Source organism: Alnus glutinosa, chromosome 1 (assembly GCF_958979055.1).
Source record: "Alnus glutinosa chromosome 1, dhAlnGlut1.1, whole genome shotgun sequence".
NCBI classification, from domain to species: domain Eukaryota; kingdom Viridiplantae; phylum Streptophyta; class Magnoliopsida; order Fagales; family Betulaceae; genus Alnus; species Alnus glutinosa.
The window spans coordinates 32,714,381-32,731,096 of record NC_084886.1 but is presented as its reverse complement, the minus strand read 5'-3'; the positions used below and the strand labels follow the sequence as shown (position 1 = coordinate 32,731,096).

The window sequence follows — 16,716 nt, the reverse complement described above, 5'->3', positions numbered from 1 at the left end:
AGAAATCTAAGATATCTCATAGACAAGAAAATAACTTTTTCATGAACAAATATAAGTTTGAAGAACAATCACAAAACGGTTTCGCAATCTTAAAAGCAAGACTAAAATCAAAATAGTTTTGCAATCCTCAAGACCATGCAATCATTATACACATCAAGAAAAATCTAAGAACATCAAGAACAATCCGTAGTATTTGGAAAAGACTTGATCAAACCATAAGAATGGACTTAGCTACACATAATGAAAACTAATCTAAGCACGAAATCTACGAAAAACAGTAAAGAAACAAGATTACAATGAACTACAAACGCTGTATTAAACTTAAGAAATTCGGATCACAAAAAGAAAAGGAAAATAAATACAAACCCTAAGCTATAAATGTAAAAACAAGAAGAAAAACAAAGGAAAGAAGCTCTCTGGAATTTGGCCCAGAGAGTTGCATCAAAGGAAACTAAAAAGCACGAAAATAAACTAGGGATGCACTTGAGAAAATCGAAACCCCAAAAAATGCATAAATGAAACCCTAGGCTACCTCTCATATTTATAGAGAATTCAATCCACAAAATATCAACAAGAGGCCGCACAAAGAGAAGATGTCGACATCCATTTTTGGCTGCATAAACCAACTTTTGATTCCCATAGCACAAAAATTCTGAAATATCTGACGTTCTGGGAGAACAGAAATCGCTCGATCGATTTTTCATTCAATCGGTTGTCCTGAATCGCTCAATGGCAAGTCGCTCAATCGATTATAAAGTTGATCGATCGACTTTCTCCTGACAGTGATAAATTCGATTTTTCTTGGCAGTGATGATCTTGAAGTCATCAGTTGATCTTCATCGCCCTTGATATCTTTTAGGCTTAATTTTATGATTTGAACTTGTTTCCAATTAAGACCTAAAAATGAAAGATAACACTAAAACACAATAAAACATTATATTTACAATGTCAACTAAGGTTAACAAATGTAAATTAAGGATTCTTGCATAGAATATTTCAAGACTTATCACTATCATTTACCGCATTTATTACAAATTACTAAAAATCATCTAAATCCCCAAGTTGTTAAAAATTATGGTAACTCTACCTTGTTAATCCAAAGTTCTACTCAAGATGCTAACGGACGTACGTACTCCTAAAATGATGCGATGAAGTGAAATTGATATCCCTAATGAATGGCTTTTAGAAACGCATCCAAGCCTGCTAGAATAGTAAATGATGCCACTAATCTTGATTATATCCAACAATATTTAGATGGATCTGGTAAAATAAGTTTTGTTGATTTAAATCTTTCTAATAGAATAGAAATACCACTGACTATTAATGAAAGAAGAAACTCTTTTGTTGTTTCTACTACAATAGAAGGTTTTCAACGAAGAGACAAAGATCTTGAATTTTTTTTTTTGTCTAGTTTGATTTGAAACTAAAAGGAGCTTCCACTGATTCACAAGTTTGCTCTGCTTTTTATTCTGCTAAACAATCTACTGCTCCTACATATACAGAAGAAGAAAAGGATGTTTCTCCCTTTACTTCTAATTTTAATGCTCCTCTTATTCACCAATATAATGTTATTCATGCTCCTATTAAAAACTTATTTTCTCAAATCGATTGGCTAGCCTTGCAAAAAGATTTTTCTTGAAAAGAAAACCAAAAACTAAGGTGTGCTTATCATGCTAATTATTCTGAAAGTGGAAAATCCTGTATTAAAATCCAGTGGACTGGTAAAATGATTGAATTATAAAAACATATCCTATTTTTTGATTTCCTTCAAAACTACTACACCTTTGCTAATGCTTAAATGTTGTTAAAAAAATCCTTTGTCAAGAATGACAAAACTATTATCAAAGATGGTCATTGTTAAATGTGTCATTGTTAAAGCTTTCCCTTTCAAAACTACAAAAGATGATCCTGCTGCTTCATAAGCTAAAATGGTTATTGAACAAAATAATTTTGTTAACCAATCTCTCCATACCATTGGTCAACAATTAGACTGTATAGAAGAAAAGATTGATACTCTTATTTCTACTAAAACAGCTGAAAAACTAATAATTTCTTTATCTGAAGAAAGAAAAGTGAAAAATAAAATTGACTTATAAATTACCAAGTGTGTGTAATAGTGTGCAACAAAATATCAAAGTGCGGAATTTAAAGAGATAGATATTTTGTTGACGAAGTGAAAACTCAATTAAGAGAAAAACCACTCTGGGGCAGCCAAACCCATGATTTCCACTATTCAGAAAACAAAGATAGTACATAGAAAGTAACACTCACATACTCCGATGCAGTGATCGTTTCTATTATTGACATGAAACCCATTGTGAATACTTCTCAACCAAGTCTCATACTTGAAGGAGTCTTCAATAGAATCATTTACCTTAGGGCCAACTCCTAGACTTCACACGAACAAATCACCACATACCGACAACAGTTAGAGAGCTAGTAGATCTTCAATCTCCCTAAATACACTCTCTAAGCTATAAAGAATTCACTACCAAATTCTGTATATAATACATGCCTCGAGCCCTTTTTATATAGGCGTTACAAATCCTATTTCAACTCAAATAATGAGTCCTACACCAACACAGATTCGGACTTTGGGCACATGTCTAGACATTTTTCTTGGCTGTTATGATGTTCAAATTGTAGAATTTTTCGTTAGCTTTCAATGACACAAATTTCATCCCAATCTGATATTTGAGCAAAAAGTTATGATCAAAATACTGGAGGGCGTCCAGACGGTTTGATCGAGTATCTGGACGGACACACGCAGACATGCACTCGAGTGCGCACGTATACACACACACACACATTTTTTATGGATATAATTGTACTAGAATGATATATTGAAATGATCTATTTGACATAAAAAATGAAAAAAAAATGTATTAGATACAGAATAATCTAAACTTATGCCTCAAATCTATTAAATAAAAAGTTGGGGTCTTAAAATTAAAATAACTAAAATATGGGAGAATCTTGACCTGATATCTCCTAATTTTAAGGAAGCGATCATAACGTTCTTTAATCGTAATAATATAAAATGATTATTTTAATGATAGGATCCCCTACAATTTTAAAAAAAGTTGTTGGTTATTAAATTACAAAATTTTACCTCCCAAAATGCTTATCCTTCACTTTCGAAGAGATGCTTCTTAGTAAGAAAATCAAAAGTTAGATTTTAGCTCAAAGCTTTTATTCAATATATAGAGCAAGAACCCGATGAAATCATTTTAAATTCTTATCGGTAACATATCACATTTTTAATAGGTGGCATTTTTCAAGCCCTTTAATACAATGAACGGCTCGAATTGCATAATTTTAGAATTTACAATTTTTTTGTTTTTTTTTTTAAATTTTTATTAGTTATTTATGTCATTTATGATATGGTAGTCCCAATATGCGACGTTATAATGTTGAGTTGACGTGTAAAATTGAGCATTTTTTAAATCTTTTATTAAAAAAATTAGATTAAAGCATTTAAAAAAAGTTAAAAGAATTTATTTAATAGGAGGTCAAAATCAAAGTTCTAAATTAATTTAACATAGCTTACGGTGCATTTGACATTGCAATTTCGTAGATAAAAAAAGCGGTTTTAAACTAAATCACAGAAATGAATCGTTTAGGATATATTTGGATATGAGATTTTGTGTATTATATTTTACTGTTCTTTATTATATTCAAAATTGCGAATGTCGTAAAAATTTGTTTTTTGAAATTATGTTTAGATGATTTAGAAAACCTGAGACAAAATTGAAAAAATTTAGATAAAACTTGAGTAGAGTTCAAATTTACAAAACAACCCAAACATGTATTTGAAAAATAATAAAATATAATAAAAAAATGTGTTATCCAAACATGCCCTTATGATTGGGTTTTTAAAATAATTATGATTTTAAAAGTTAAACTGCAATTTTGTCAATTACTTAATAATGTTTTTAAAAGTCATATTTTAAAATCGCATATTTTAAAATCAACTCAGATGGTACTCGTCATGGAGAGAGTATTAAAAAGAAATGGTTAAATACACATTTGGTCCTTGAGTTTTAACAACTTTATTTTTTAGTCCCTGAGTTTCAATTCGCATCACAGATGATACATTAATTTTGGGAAAAGATCGAATTAGTAAATTTTTTATATAGTAACACGGGTCAACCTCAGAGGTTGACACGTAGCTGATTGTTAGCTTTTGGACATAAAACTTAACCGAAGTACAAATTCAGTCTTTTCCTAAAATTAAGGTACCATTTGTGATCCGAATTTAAACTTAAGGATTAAAAAATAAAGTTGTTAAAACTCAAGAACAAAAAATGTGTTTAAAAATAAAATAAAAATAAAAATAAAAATTGGAACAAAATATCCAAATTATATTAAAATAATAAGTTTATTCTGGCATTGTCCTTCTGTCCCTCCAAAACCCAAATGTCCCTTATTCTCTCCGGCTGTCGCTTCAGCACCGTTCCAGTTGCCATTGGTTTTGGGCGAAGCAGGTTATTCGGGAGCATGTCCAAACCCAAAACAAGATTCTCTTCCAACCCCCTCCAATCCAAAACTGAAATTCGCGCTTCAGAGCCAATCCCAGGTCATTGAGCGGAAAAGAAAAAGAACTCTTCCTCTCACAAAAATATCATTTTGCCTCTCTTACTTACATTATTTATCCTATCCCAATATAATCTCATTCCTATTCTACTGATATTGATTTCTTGATAAACTCCAGGTTCTGAATCTTCCAATGGCGGTTCTGTAACAGAACTTCGTGTTTTTGTGAGGAAAAAGAGAGTGAAAAGGACTGTAGAAGTTCAAGAAGAGGAGCATGAAGCCGAACCTCATGACGGCAAAGTGAGAATATTACTTACTTTTTTAATTCAAACACTGTTTATAGTTGTTTGGTATTTGATTCAGTATTTATGTGAAATGCGTTTGCCTTTTTTTTATTTATTTTTTTTAATTTTTTTATTCATTGACAAAATCAATGAGCGTACTTGTCATCTGAATGTTTGTCTCTATGCTTTTATAGCAACTATCATTTTCTTCTTTCATGTTTAATTGTTTTCCCTATGTGACTGCATGTTGAGCTTGACTGTAAGATGTATTTTACTTTGTTATTGTCATTTTTAAATTTATAGGATTAAACATATTTAATATTGCAAAGTGTTATTCCAAATTTCTAGGCAGTACCTATATTTTATTTTAGAATAAATTTTATGTTTGACTGGTTTCTTTTAGAGAACTTGAGCCCTATATCACTGTTCAAATTTATAATTCCAAATCAGATTCTGTGCTCATTGGTTCCTCTCCTGGATATGCTATGTAAGATCTTCAATCATCTTTAATATAAGGGGAATAATATGTGTATTTCTGATTTCTTTTATATTTTTAATTTAATCATTCTAAAGCTTCCATAAATTATGATATGGTAATCAATAATGAAATCTTTCAATTGTTTATGAATGGAGTGATGTAACACCCCCTTTCCCTAGGAATACAATATTATGCATTGTTTGAACAAGAAACACAAGGATACAAGAATTCCATAAACTGAAAATCAAAGCAAACTAAACATCTCATTATAATTAAAACTTAAACCATCGTATCACTCTTACTACAAAGCGTAATGAAACATAAAAGAACTAATGTGCTACAAGCACTTATTCAATCCTCTTTTAGGTTAAGGCTTCCGACTCTAGTTTCCTTGGCCTGTAGAACCGCCCGCATCATCATTTGGGTATTTTAAAACATAAAAATAAAAGGTGAGTCGAATAATCAGGAAATAGATACATTGTAGTAAATGAAGTTGAAAACAAATTTTCATTATGAAAACATCACAAGGTACAAGTAAAACATTCACGCATATAAGAAACAATCTTTTCCTTTGATCTCTTAAATGGCCGACATACAATTATGCTAGTGTGTAAGGGTCGGCAACCACAAGAATCCCAGCCCTGCTCTTGCTGCCGCATGTGGAGCCATGTCTAGGATATAGACATCACTCAATACATGATGATGCACTCGAGTGGGCGATTCCTGGCGGACCATACGAGATGGATGCCATCACCCATTAGCTTCGATACCATCGCACATCATTTCAGACAACCAAAAACAATTTAAAACTCATCACGCATTTTTTTTTTGATAAGTAAGAAAATTTCATTAAAAAAGCGTAAGGCGCCCCTAAGTACACAGGATATACACAGGGACAACTCAGCTAGCCCACAAAAAAAACTCAAGAAAACCCACAAGGAACTACAAACCCACAACTCCCAAAACCCACAAGAGACCCAAAATACAAAAGAAGCCCCTAACAAACACCATCAAACACCCAAAATACAATAGAAACCCCCCAACAATCACCCAAGATACAATAGAACCCCCATAATACAATAAAACCCAAGACCCTCCTAATACAAGAAAACCCCCAAGTTACAATAGAACCCCCATAATACCTTATCACGCATTCATACAATCATTTCCTTTTTTCTTTCCTTTATTTCTTTTCATTTACTTTTCATCAAGTATCATAACATATCATAACATAACGGAAGCATGCTAACATTATATCGTATACCTTGAAAATTTTAAGAAAAACATTGCATTAACACTTTGAAGAAAGTAAATGCATGATCATTTTTTTTTTTAATAGGTAAGAAATCAATTTTATATAAAAAGCGTAAGGCGCCCCTTAGTACACTGGTTGTATACAGGGAAAACACCTATCTAGAAATAGAAAAGCGAGTGAGGAAGTCAGAAAAAGAAATATACAAAGGATGGACATAAGCTGAAGTCCAACAATACAAAGAGTGATAGAGCAAAGAAAGGATCTCTTCTAAGGATCTTTCCAAGTCTTCAAAACTCCTATTGTTTCTTTCCCACCATAAGCACCAAAAGATACAAATAGGCATCATTTTCCAAACAGCAGCACTCCTTGATCTACCAGATGACTACCAACATGCAAGCAAGTCAATAACCCGTCTAGGCATAACCCAAGACATCCCGAAACGGCTGAAGAGAGAATTCCACAAGACAGAAGCCACGTCGCAGTGGAGAAGAAGATGATCCACAGTTTCCTCGGTCTTCTTACACATGTAGCATCGATTGATCACGATGACATATCGTTTCCTAAGGTTGTCCTGGGTGAGAATCTTACCGAGTGCCGCAGTCCACACAAAGAAAGCATCCCTAGGAGGAGCTTGAGTACGCAAAACACTTTTCCAGGAAAAGCGGATGCTACTAGTTAGGCATGTATACGAGTCGAGCTCGGGTGAGTACTGGTTGTCCGAGCTCGGCTTGTTTAGAATTTTCATGAGCTTGAGCTTGAGCTCGGCTCGAGCTCGGGACGGGTATTCACTATTGGGCTTGGCTCGACTCGTGAAGGGTAAATCCTTGTCCAAGCTCGAGCTCGAGCTCCATTTTTTGACGAGCCGAGTGCCTTATCGGGCACTCGGCTCGCATAGCTCATGAGATTTCAGAATAACCTAAACCAAGATAAGCCAACACCACAAGAAGAAAAGCCTCAAAATCTCAACATAAATCAAGCAAAATCCTACGAAATTGACATTATTTTCGAGTTCTACTCATGGTGGGTATAAAGAAATTGAAACTTGAGATTTACATTTTCTTTGACAGATTCCCTGTTTCACCATTTTCTAACTTGATCCTATTGGTTCTTCATTTGATTGCACCGGAGATGAAAGATAAGCTCATTTGGACCCTCGTTGAGAGGATGAAGGAAACTCGTGGATGAAGAGGCTGAAGAGAAAGCAACGAAAGCTTGGCAAATATCCAGAGATGATCTCAATGTAGCCATATTCAGAGGTTCTTTTCTCTTAAGAAACTGCAGGTTGGACTTGAACAAGGAAGAAGAAGAATAGAAGAATCTCGAAGTTGAAAAGATAGGCTATCTCAAGAGGTCTCTGCATAAAGATGAGGCTTTACGCTACGTGGCATTCAGATCTTTCATTAATCAAGTAATGAGGAACAGCTGTGGACAACTTGAGTCAACTTGAAATATAAAAAGATTTTTTCAGATAGGTCATAGGTTATTGTTTTGTACTAGAGATCAGATAGATATGTCTAGTTTTGAATATTAAAATACATGTTATTTAATTAAAAAATATCTCCTTTAAATTTAATCACTAAAAAATATCAATTAAGATGGTATGTGTGGGGCATCTCTCGTGGAGGAAATCAATGTGGAATTGACAAGGTGACAAGAATAAATATTTTTAGAATTTTTTGTTTTATTTATTTGTAATATGAATATATGATCCAGATTTTTTTTTTTGTAATTTTCATAATATATTATTGAGAAATTTTTTTAAATGAAATGTGTTTGGCGCCCTTTTTTTTTTTGAGTATATCTAGATGTCAAAATTATGTAAATAATTATATAAGTAACTAGATACTTGATCATTATAATTATGTTAGTTACTTTGTGTGAGTTGTATACTTATGAGTTATGACTTATGTAGTTATAAGTTATGTGACTATGTCATTATATGGCTATAATAATTTCTTGTTATAACTTAATTTTTAATTATATATAGTTATGAATTATGATTTATATAATTCGATATGAGATTATTTATAGTATGATATGAAAATTATGAATCATACTTAATTACTTATTCTAACTTCCGTGGTATCTCATAATAACTTTTATATGATATAATATAACTGGATAAGCATTTTCATTCTAATTAAGATACATAGGAAATATGACTATAGGATTATTAGATTCTATAATAATTTTTCTGATTTTCCTAAATTAATCCTCAATCCTGAAGCTGCCTCAAAACATAAAAAGATACACAGCAGATGTCGAATTTGTTCTTCTTGCGCACCACAAAAAATTAACATGTCATCGGCAAACAGTAAATGATTCACAACTAAAGCTTCAGAATCCCTATGTCCCACTGAAAACCCTGTCAAATGACCCTGATCCATTGCAGCAATCAACATCCGGCTTAAAGCCTCCATAACCATCACAAACAATAAAGGTGAAAGTGGATCCCCTTGTCGCAACCCACTAGTGTTACTAAAAAAACCGACGGGTTTCCATTCACAAGAATAGAAAATCTCACAATAGAAATACAAAATCCCATCCAAGCCCTTCATTTCTCCCCAAAACCACATCGCTGCAGCAAATAGAGCAAGAAGTCCCAATTCACATGATCGTATGCCTTTTCCAAATCCAGCTTACACAGTAACCCAGATTGCCCCAATCGAATTTAACTATCCAAGCATTCATTAGCAATAAGCACTGAATCCAAAATTTGTTGACCGCCAATAAATGCATTCTGTTTGTTTGAGATAATCTTTCCCAATACTGACTTAAACCTGTTCGCTAGAACTTTGGAAATAATCTTGTACGTCCCCCCCACCAAACTATTAGGGCGAAAATCTTTCACATCCATTGCACAAGTCTTCTTTGGAATTAGAGAAACAAAAGTAGCATTTAGACTCTTTTCAAACTGACCTCGATTATGAAATTCTGCAAAAATAGCCATAAGATTATTTTTTACAATTTCCCAACACTTCTAAAAGAAAGCCATTGTGAAGCCGTCTGATCACGGAGCCTTATCTCCATTCAAATCCATGACCACATCCCACACCTCCTCCTTAAACTGTCTTTCTAACCAAATACTTTCATTCGCATCAATGGATAGGAAAGATAGACCATCCACCCTTGGCCTCCAAGAACATTGCTCAAAATACAGTTTGTTGTAATATTGGACTATATGCTCCTGGATCTCCATAGGATTCTTGGACGTTGCACCATTTTGTGGAAGATGATCCTGTTCAGTTTGATGTTGTACATCTGGAGAGAAAGAAATGACAAGAGCTTTGAAGGGAGAGAGAGGATGGTGGCAGAGCTAAAGGCCTTAGTTTTCCATACCCTTTTTGTTTTGTTTTTTTGATGAGCAATAAAGATTTTATAAAAAAAGCGTAAGGCGCCTCTAAGTACACAAAAAGTATACACAGGAGCTACCAAAGTAGCCTACAACAAGAAAGAAAACCCACCAACCCTAAAAAACCCACCAATCCTAAAAAACCCAAGCCCTCAAACCCAAAACCTTCAGGAGACCCTAATCCTACACCACATGTGCCTTGCCTTTTCTAAGCCGGGAGGACGCGCTACAATCACCTTAGTTGATTGAGCTTACCAGATTCAAAACTTCCCTCCTACATTTGATCTTTGGACGCGCTGCCTTAACTCCCTGATGGAAGTCCTCTTCAATGGCTTCCAACATTGCCAAGGACGGAGCCATATCCTCATCACTATCCAACTCTCAATCTAAGGTATATTTGTGAGGTAAAACACTCAAAGGGTAAGGGGAGTCGCCATCCTCCCCATCCCATACCTCGTCGCCCTGCTCCCACGCAACCACCTCCCCAGACGGACCAAAACCTACTAGCCACTTTGAGATTGGGTCAAACCATACCCTTTTTCAGTGGATCACTGCTTATGATTGTTTGCATGTTTCTAGCTTTCATGACAAAAAAAGAAGTTTGGAGGTTGGCTCCTTTGTGTTTAATGTGGTGTATTTGGAGAGAACAGAATGCAAAAAGCTTTGAAGATCGAGAGTAGTAGAGTTGAAAAATATTATGTTCAAATTGTTTCTAATGGAGAATATGATTCCAAATTGTTTCTAATTTTTGAACCTTTTTTTTTTTTTTTTCCTGTATAGTTAATTTTGCTTTGTGATCATTAACATGAATGTTGAGAGAAAGCATAGAGAGATAATAGGCAATAAAGAGGAGATTTTCTTCTCTCTTGCCTCTGACTCCTCTACCGATGGTGCCAGTAGGCACGTCCCGCTAGGGATCTGCTCCAGCTAGTTGTCTCTGAGTGCGACATGCAGAGGTGCTCCGGGATATTGTCGTCTGGGTGTGTTGTCTTCTGGCTCTGATCGTTTTTTTTTTCCCTTTCTTTCTCGGTCTCTTTGTTATGGCTTTGGGAGTTGCTTGAGTTTCATCTGCTATGGTTTAGCTAGGAATGGAGTGCCGCTTCTCTGTGGAAGCTAAAACCTTCCCCTTTTCGATGAAGGCAGTTGAGTCCGAGCTTTGCATGGGGGAAAGGAGTTCTTTGGGAATATTTTTCTGGGCATCCATTGTTCTGTTTGGTTGAAAGATACGATAGAGGAGGTGATGAAAGATCCAGGGAAGAAGGATTTCGTCATGTCCTTCGTGGGGATGTGAAAGTTTTGATGGTCCTTGGGGTGGTAACAAGGCTGGCCGGTACCTTGAGGTGGGTGTGTTCGCTAAGGGAGGTCGCAAAGGGGTTTATTGGCTACTGGAGGGCCGTCAGTTGGTCTTGAATTGTGGCTGAGTTGCGGCAGTTGCTAGAGTTTCTCAAGGCGAACATTCGGTCACTGATGCCTGTGGTGTCCACTTTGGAGGGTAAACAGAAGGGGGTGGTACTCTCGTCCGGTCGCTCTTTCGCGGAAGTCCTACGCTCGGCAGCTAGCGATGATGGGAAGGCTGTGGGTATGAGGTCTCTGTTGGTGATCCCCCTCATTCTGCTATCGAAGGCGGCTTGTAATGAGTTGGCGAATGCTGGAGAGGAGGTGAGATCGGCAGTGAATTGTTTTGAGTTCGAGTCTTGGTCCTCTGGATCGCTGGTGGTAGCTTTTTGTGCTACAGTGAAGAAGAAGCAGGAGACGATAGTGATGAAGGGCAGTTTTGTCAATTGTTGCTTGGAGAAGCTTCTAGGGCGTTGTTGATTTGGGTTAGACCGGGTTAGATGTTATCTAGGTCTTTTAGTTGGGTTGGGTTTTAAGCCCAAAGGATTCCGGGCCAAGGCTGGCAGCAAGAAACCCATTCTCCAGCTCAAACCAGTTTGCAAGTTGTTGGGTCAGGGGTTAAAGCTCATTTTTAGATCTTCTCTTCAGCCCAAAGGTCCTGGGCGAGGTCCTTCGGGTCAGTAAGGAGCCCGCGGAGCCCTTGATGAGATTTCTTCACCGGAGGTCTTGACGGAGGAAGGTTTTGGGTCTGACCCGTTGAGCAATGATTTTTCATTAGGTTCGGGGTGTGCTTGTGTTTTTTCTCCGGTGGCAGAATTGGTGATGGGGTTGCTAGAGGTTGGATCTGAGGTTTTTTCGAAGGTTCACCGAGATGGGTTCGACCTGGTTAGCATTGATCTTGATTTTTTGGCACCTTAGCCCAGTTCCTTCATGTTGCTTGCACAAGATTCAATAAAGTTTGAGTGGTCTTCTCCGGCTATGGTAAGTACCGTGATTGGGTCTGTGGCTTTTGGTGCTTTTCATTCAGGGGGGTTTCTTTGGGTGACAAGAAGGACTATCGGATGGATGTGGTCCCTTCGTTGGATGTAGTGCATAGGCCACAGTCTGCGAAGAAGCCCTAAGTTTTGCCGGTTATTCAGTCATCTCCAACAAGTCCTGATGACGATGGTCTGGTCCCTCCGCTGGATGAGATTCATAGGTCTTAGTCTGTTAAGAAGACCCAAACCACAATGAGTATTGATGTGGGTTTTCTCTGGTGGGGTCTAAAGCCAAAGCCCTCTAGGTCTGGGGGATGTTCTTCTCCACCAGTCCCTCACCTCCAGCAGTTGTCGGAGGTTTCTTCGGCGCAAGTTAGTGATGAAGAAGGTTTTGTGGATGGTCCTCACTTGCCTATAGTGACGGTCATTTCTCCCTCCTATTTGGGTTGTTGCTTCTCAGGCATTCCCACCGATGACAAGGATGGGGTGTCAAATGGTGAGGAGGTCGAGGATCCCTCCTTGGAGTTTTAGGATGCCATTGAAGAGGACCTTCTTCAGATTGTAAAGCTTGCGCGTCTAAAGAACAAAAGTAGGAGGGAGGTGTTGAATCTAAATAACTCTATTGACTACGGCGATGCAAGTGTCTTCTCGGCGAGGGAAAGGCAAAGCTCATGTGCTGTAGCGTGTATGCTCCATGTGGGTTCTAGGTTTGAGGGTCTTAGGGTTGAGCGTTTATTTGAGTTTCTTCTCGTGGGCAGTTTTGTTTGTTCCTGTGTATACTTCCTATGTACGTACTACGTAGGGGCGCCTTACCCTTTTTTATAAAATTTATTACTTATAAAAAAAAAAAAAGAGTTAATTTTGCTTTGACAATTCAGAAATTGTGAAACTCAACTTTACTAAGCCTTAATCCAACTATTTTTTTTTTGGTAAGTAAAAAGTTAAAGTTAATTGTCAAAATGGTTGATTAATCCAACTATTCTATAAGACATCTCCTATAAATTAATTGTACAGATGGAGCCTACTTTCATTGCTTTGCAACATAGTCATTTCATTCTTTTGGCTAGATGTCTATAGATTTTCTTCGTTATTTTGATAGGCAGCTGAGGACCACTAGAGCTTGTTTTACTACTGGGTTTTCAATTTCACTTAATTGCTTATAGTGTGACAAAATTATTAGCCATTTATGGAATGAATGATGTACGCTTAAACCCAATATTGAGCCTTGAATCTCGCTTAGTGCTAAAATTATGAATAATAATCCATAAAGAAGTGCTATTAATATGTTGATCAGCTTCGTCTATGCAGCTATGTGGCCTACCTGACATTGAAGAATTTGCATACAAAAGAGCGAATGGATCTTTTCAGTCAAGTAAGTACCTCTTTTTCCAATTCTTCGTTTGATTTTCTTGAGTCATTTATAACAGATGTGATGTTTTATGCTTTCTTGTGAGAATGAGCTCCTGCTTACAGATGAGGATAGAGATGTAGGTTGACGGCAGTTTGCATCCATTTACAGCTTGACTACATTGCATTTTTGACTTATAATACTGATGTGGGCAAAATCATCTCAAGTAGCCTATATGTATTGAGTCATATTTTTAGTAAACTATGGCCGTGGAACATTTTTTGGAGCGACCTGCGGACTTAATTTAAGAAGCTGTGGTGGTATTGTATTTGTGGTGAGACACCTTTGGATAATAAGTTGATTGTATTCAGCGTAGTTTCAACAAAAGAAAAGAAAGAGACTTTGGAGAGATATCTGAGGACCTACTAGTTAGTTACATGATTGATGTTTAATTGGCTAGCTGTTTGTTTGTGAGCTATTTCCCTAATGAGATACAATAAATAGTTTAGGCAGTCTGTTGTAATCTTGAATTAATTTATAATTCTAGCTTGATGACCAAGTTGGAATTGTTATTGAAAGTTTCCATGTTCGTGGATCATCTTCTTTTTCACTGCGACGTGACTTCTGCTTTGTGGAGTTCTCTCTTCAGTCGTTTCGGGTTGTCCTGGGTTATGCCCAGACGGGTTATCGACTTGCTTGCTTATTGTTGGTCCTCTTGAAGGCCGATGAGTGTTGTGGTTTGGAAAATGACGCCTATTTGCTTTTTTTGGTGCCTTTGGAGAGAAAGGAACAATAGAAGCTTTGAGAATTTGGAACGGTCCTTAGAGGAGATTTTATCCTCTTTCTACCATACGTTGTACCTTTGGACTACGGCCTTTGTGTACCCTGTCTTTTAGCTTGGTGTCTTTCTTGATCGTTTTTTTCTTTCTATTTAGGTGTTTCCTTTGTATACTCCCAGTGTACTAAGGGGGGGCGCCTTACGCTTTCAATGAGATTGGTTTATTACTTATCAAAAAAATAAATTTAATACCTGAAATGCGATAGGGTTTTATCCATTGTTTAATATGAAGATCAACTCAAAGTTTATCTACTTGCCAGGAAGTTGACTTAGTCATGTCAAATTAGTGGTGTGCAAGTGAAGTTATTAGGATGATAAGGGAACAAAAAGTAATTATAGGTGTTACAGTAAATAGATTGCAGAAACATAATAGTGGATAGCGGCGTATAATAGTCAGCATTTTTTTCTAATTTTTATGAATTTTGGGATTTTTTTTCTTTTCTTTTTCTCCTTAATAGGGGGTATCTCTTGTATACTTTATGTGTACTATGGTTGCGCCCCTTTGCACTTTTAATGAGATTTATTTACTTATTAAAAAAATTGCTAGTAAATTATTAGTTCATAATCTTGATATGAAATGTTGTATACTTCATGTAATCCACTAGATATTGACTTATTGGAATTGGATTTGCAATCCCAAACCTAGATGATGGGTGTTTATGTTTGACAGGAACCATCGGTTTCAAAAGGATATGCTTTTAGTGAGTGGTCAACAATGTATATCAAGCATACTGCACACCACATTCTAACAGTGTTGAATTTCAATTTGGCATATTAGATAATGATTATAGAAATATTCTTTATAGATCCTGCTTTTGAATGATTCTAGAATGGTAACATATCTTCATCGAGTACTCTGTTATGCAATCAAATAAAAAAAAAAGACAAAAGAAAAGGGATATGGGCTACTTCGAGAGAGCCGTGATCTCTAATGACTATTTCGAGGGAGCCGTGACCTGCAAGATACCAACAAAGGTTTTGGGTTTTCATAATATTCAACATGATATTTTATTGATTAGGGTTTCACTTATATAGAAGACAGCTAGGTCATAAGACATAACCATTAAGTCTAGCCGTCATTATATCATGCAGGAAAATAACTAGGAAGAAAATAAACTAATGGAAAATACATTCCTTATTAGCTAAAACACTTAGAGAAATAATATATGGAGATTATTTTTTTTGATAAGTAATAAAAGTTTTATTTAAAAGCGTAAGGCGCCCCTGAGTACACTGGAAGTATACATAGAAGCAACCAAAAGCTAGCCAAAAGAAGAGCCCAAAAGAACCTAAAGGAGCCCAAACAAACCCATCAAACAAACCCTACAAACCGAACAGCATATTGGAGATTATACTCCTTATTCTTTGCCGACTTGGGCTTTAGGATTGCCACGTGTGCTGCCATATAAGCCCTGAAAATCTGAACGTATCATCCCTCTCCCCTATCATCTTCCTTGTCCCCAAGGAAGAATTTTGGAAATTGAGCCTTGATCATGTCTTCCTCGAGTGATATCATGCCTAGATGAGATGAATCTCCAAGCATCGTCTTTGCAACCAAGTAACTAGCAATCGACCAGGTTTGGAATTTACGGGTCTGCTGCCCAATGTCTTGGCCCAGCTTTCCATCATAATATTCAGGCCAGTTGTCTTTTAGCAACCTGGTTTCAGCAAGTTCAATGGCACGTCTTGCAACCTGGGGCTGTTCGGCCTTGATACATGCGGCAGTGAGGGGCCCTAACAGCACAATTATGAACCCCGATCCAGCGATAAAATCCCAAACATATGGATCTGTGTTTTTTTTCTTTCTCTTCCGGAATCAAGCAAAAATCACGCCCGGCTCTTCCAACCTTTGCTCCATCCCTTCTTCCTTCTCCTTCACCTTCTGTTTCAGCATTCTCTTGATATTTTCAGCCCCTTCTTGATAGAGAGACAGGGACTCTCTTGGCCTGCCGGACCCATTCTTCAGCTTCTTTGGTTTTGGCTTAAGCTGGTTTCTAGGTAGGACCTTGCTGTTGACGCCAAACTACATTGGACTAGCTGCTACAAGAATTCCAGCAATTCCTCCCCTGACAACACGACCATCAGGGCTTGAAATACCCCCAGAAAAATTAGGCTGTATCGTGACGTCCTTGCCAACCTTGACATTGATTATATGGGGCATACAATTCGTACCAACAAAACCTGCGTTGAACTCTTCCGTTAAGGGCAATGATTGGCTTACCGGAGAGGTGCGTGGTGGAGAAAAGCTTTCAACTCTTTTTCTGATCTCCTCCATCCGTTTGCTCGCTTCTTTGTACGCGAGGAATTCTGACC

The 16,716-nt window shown here is 36.7% G+C and overlaps 1 protein-coding gene across 1 annotated transcript in view; it reads left to right on the top strand.

Moving 5' to 3' along the window:
- Window positions 1-4,385: 4,385 nt before the first annotated feature.
- Window positions 4,386-16,716, top strand: part of LOC133878598 (endonuclease III homolog 1, chloroplastic) — a 51,407-nt gene continuing 39,076 nt past the window's right edge. Inside the window, exons 1-3 of the mRNA XM_062317168.1 lie at window positions 4,386-4,579; window positions 4,715-4,836; window positions 13,526-13,589. Coding sequence (XP_062173152.1) covers window positions 4,420-4,579; window positions 4,715-4,836; window positions 13,526-13,589 — 346 coding nt within the window. The 5' untranslated portion in view covers window positions 4,386-4,419. The remainder of the gene's footprint in view (window positions 4,580-4,714; window positions 4,837-13,525; window positions 13,590-16,716) is intronic.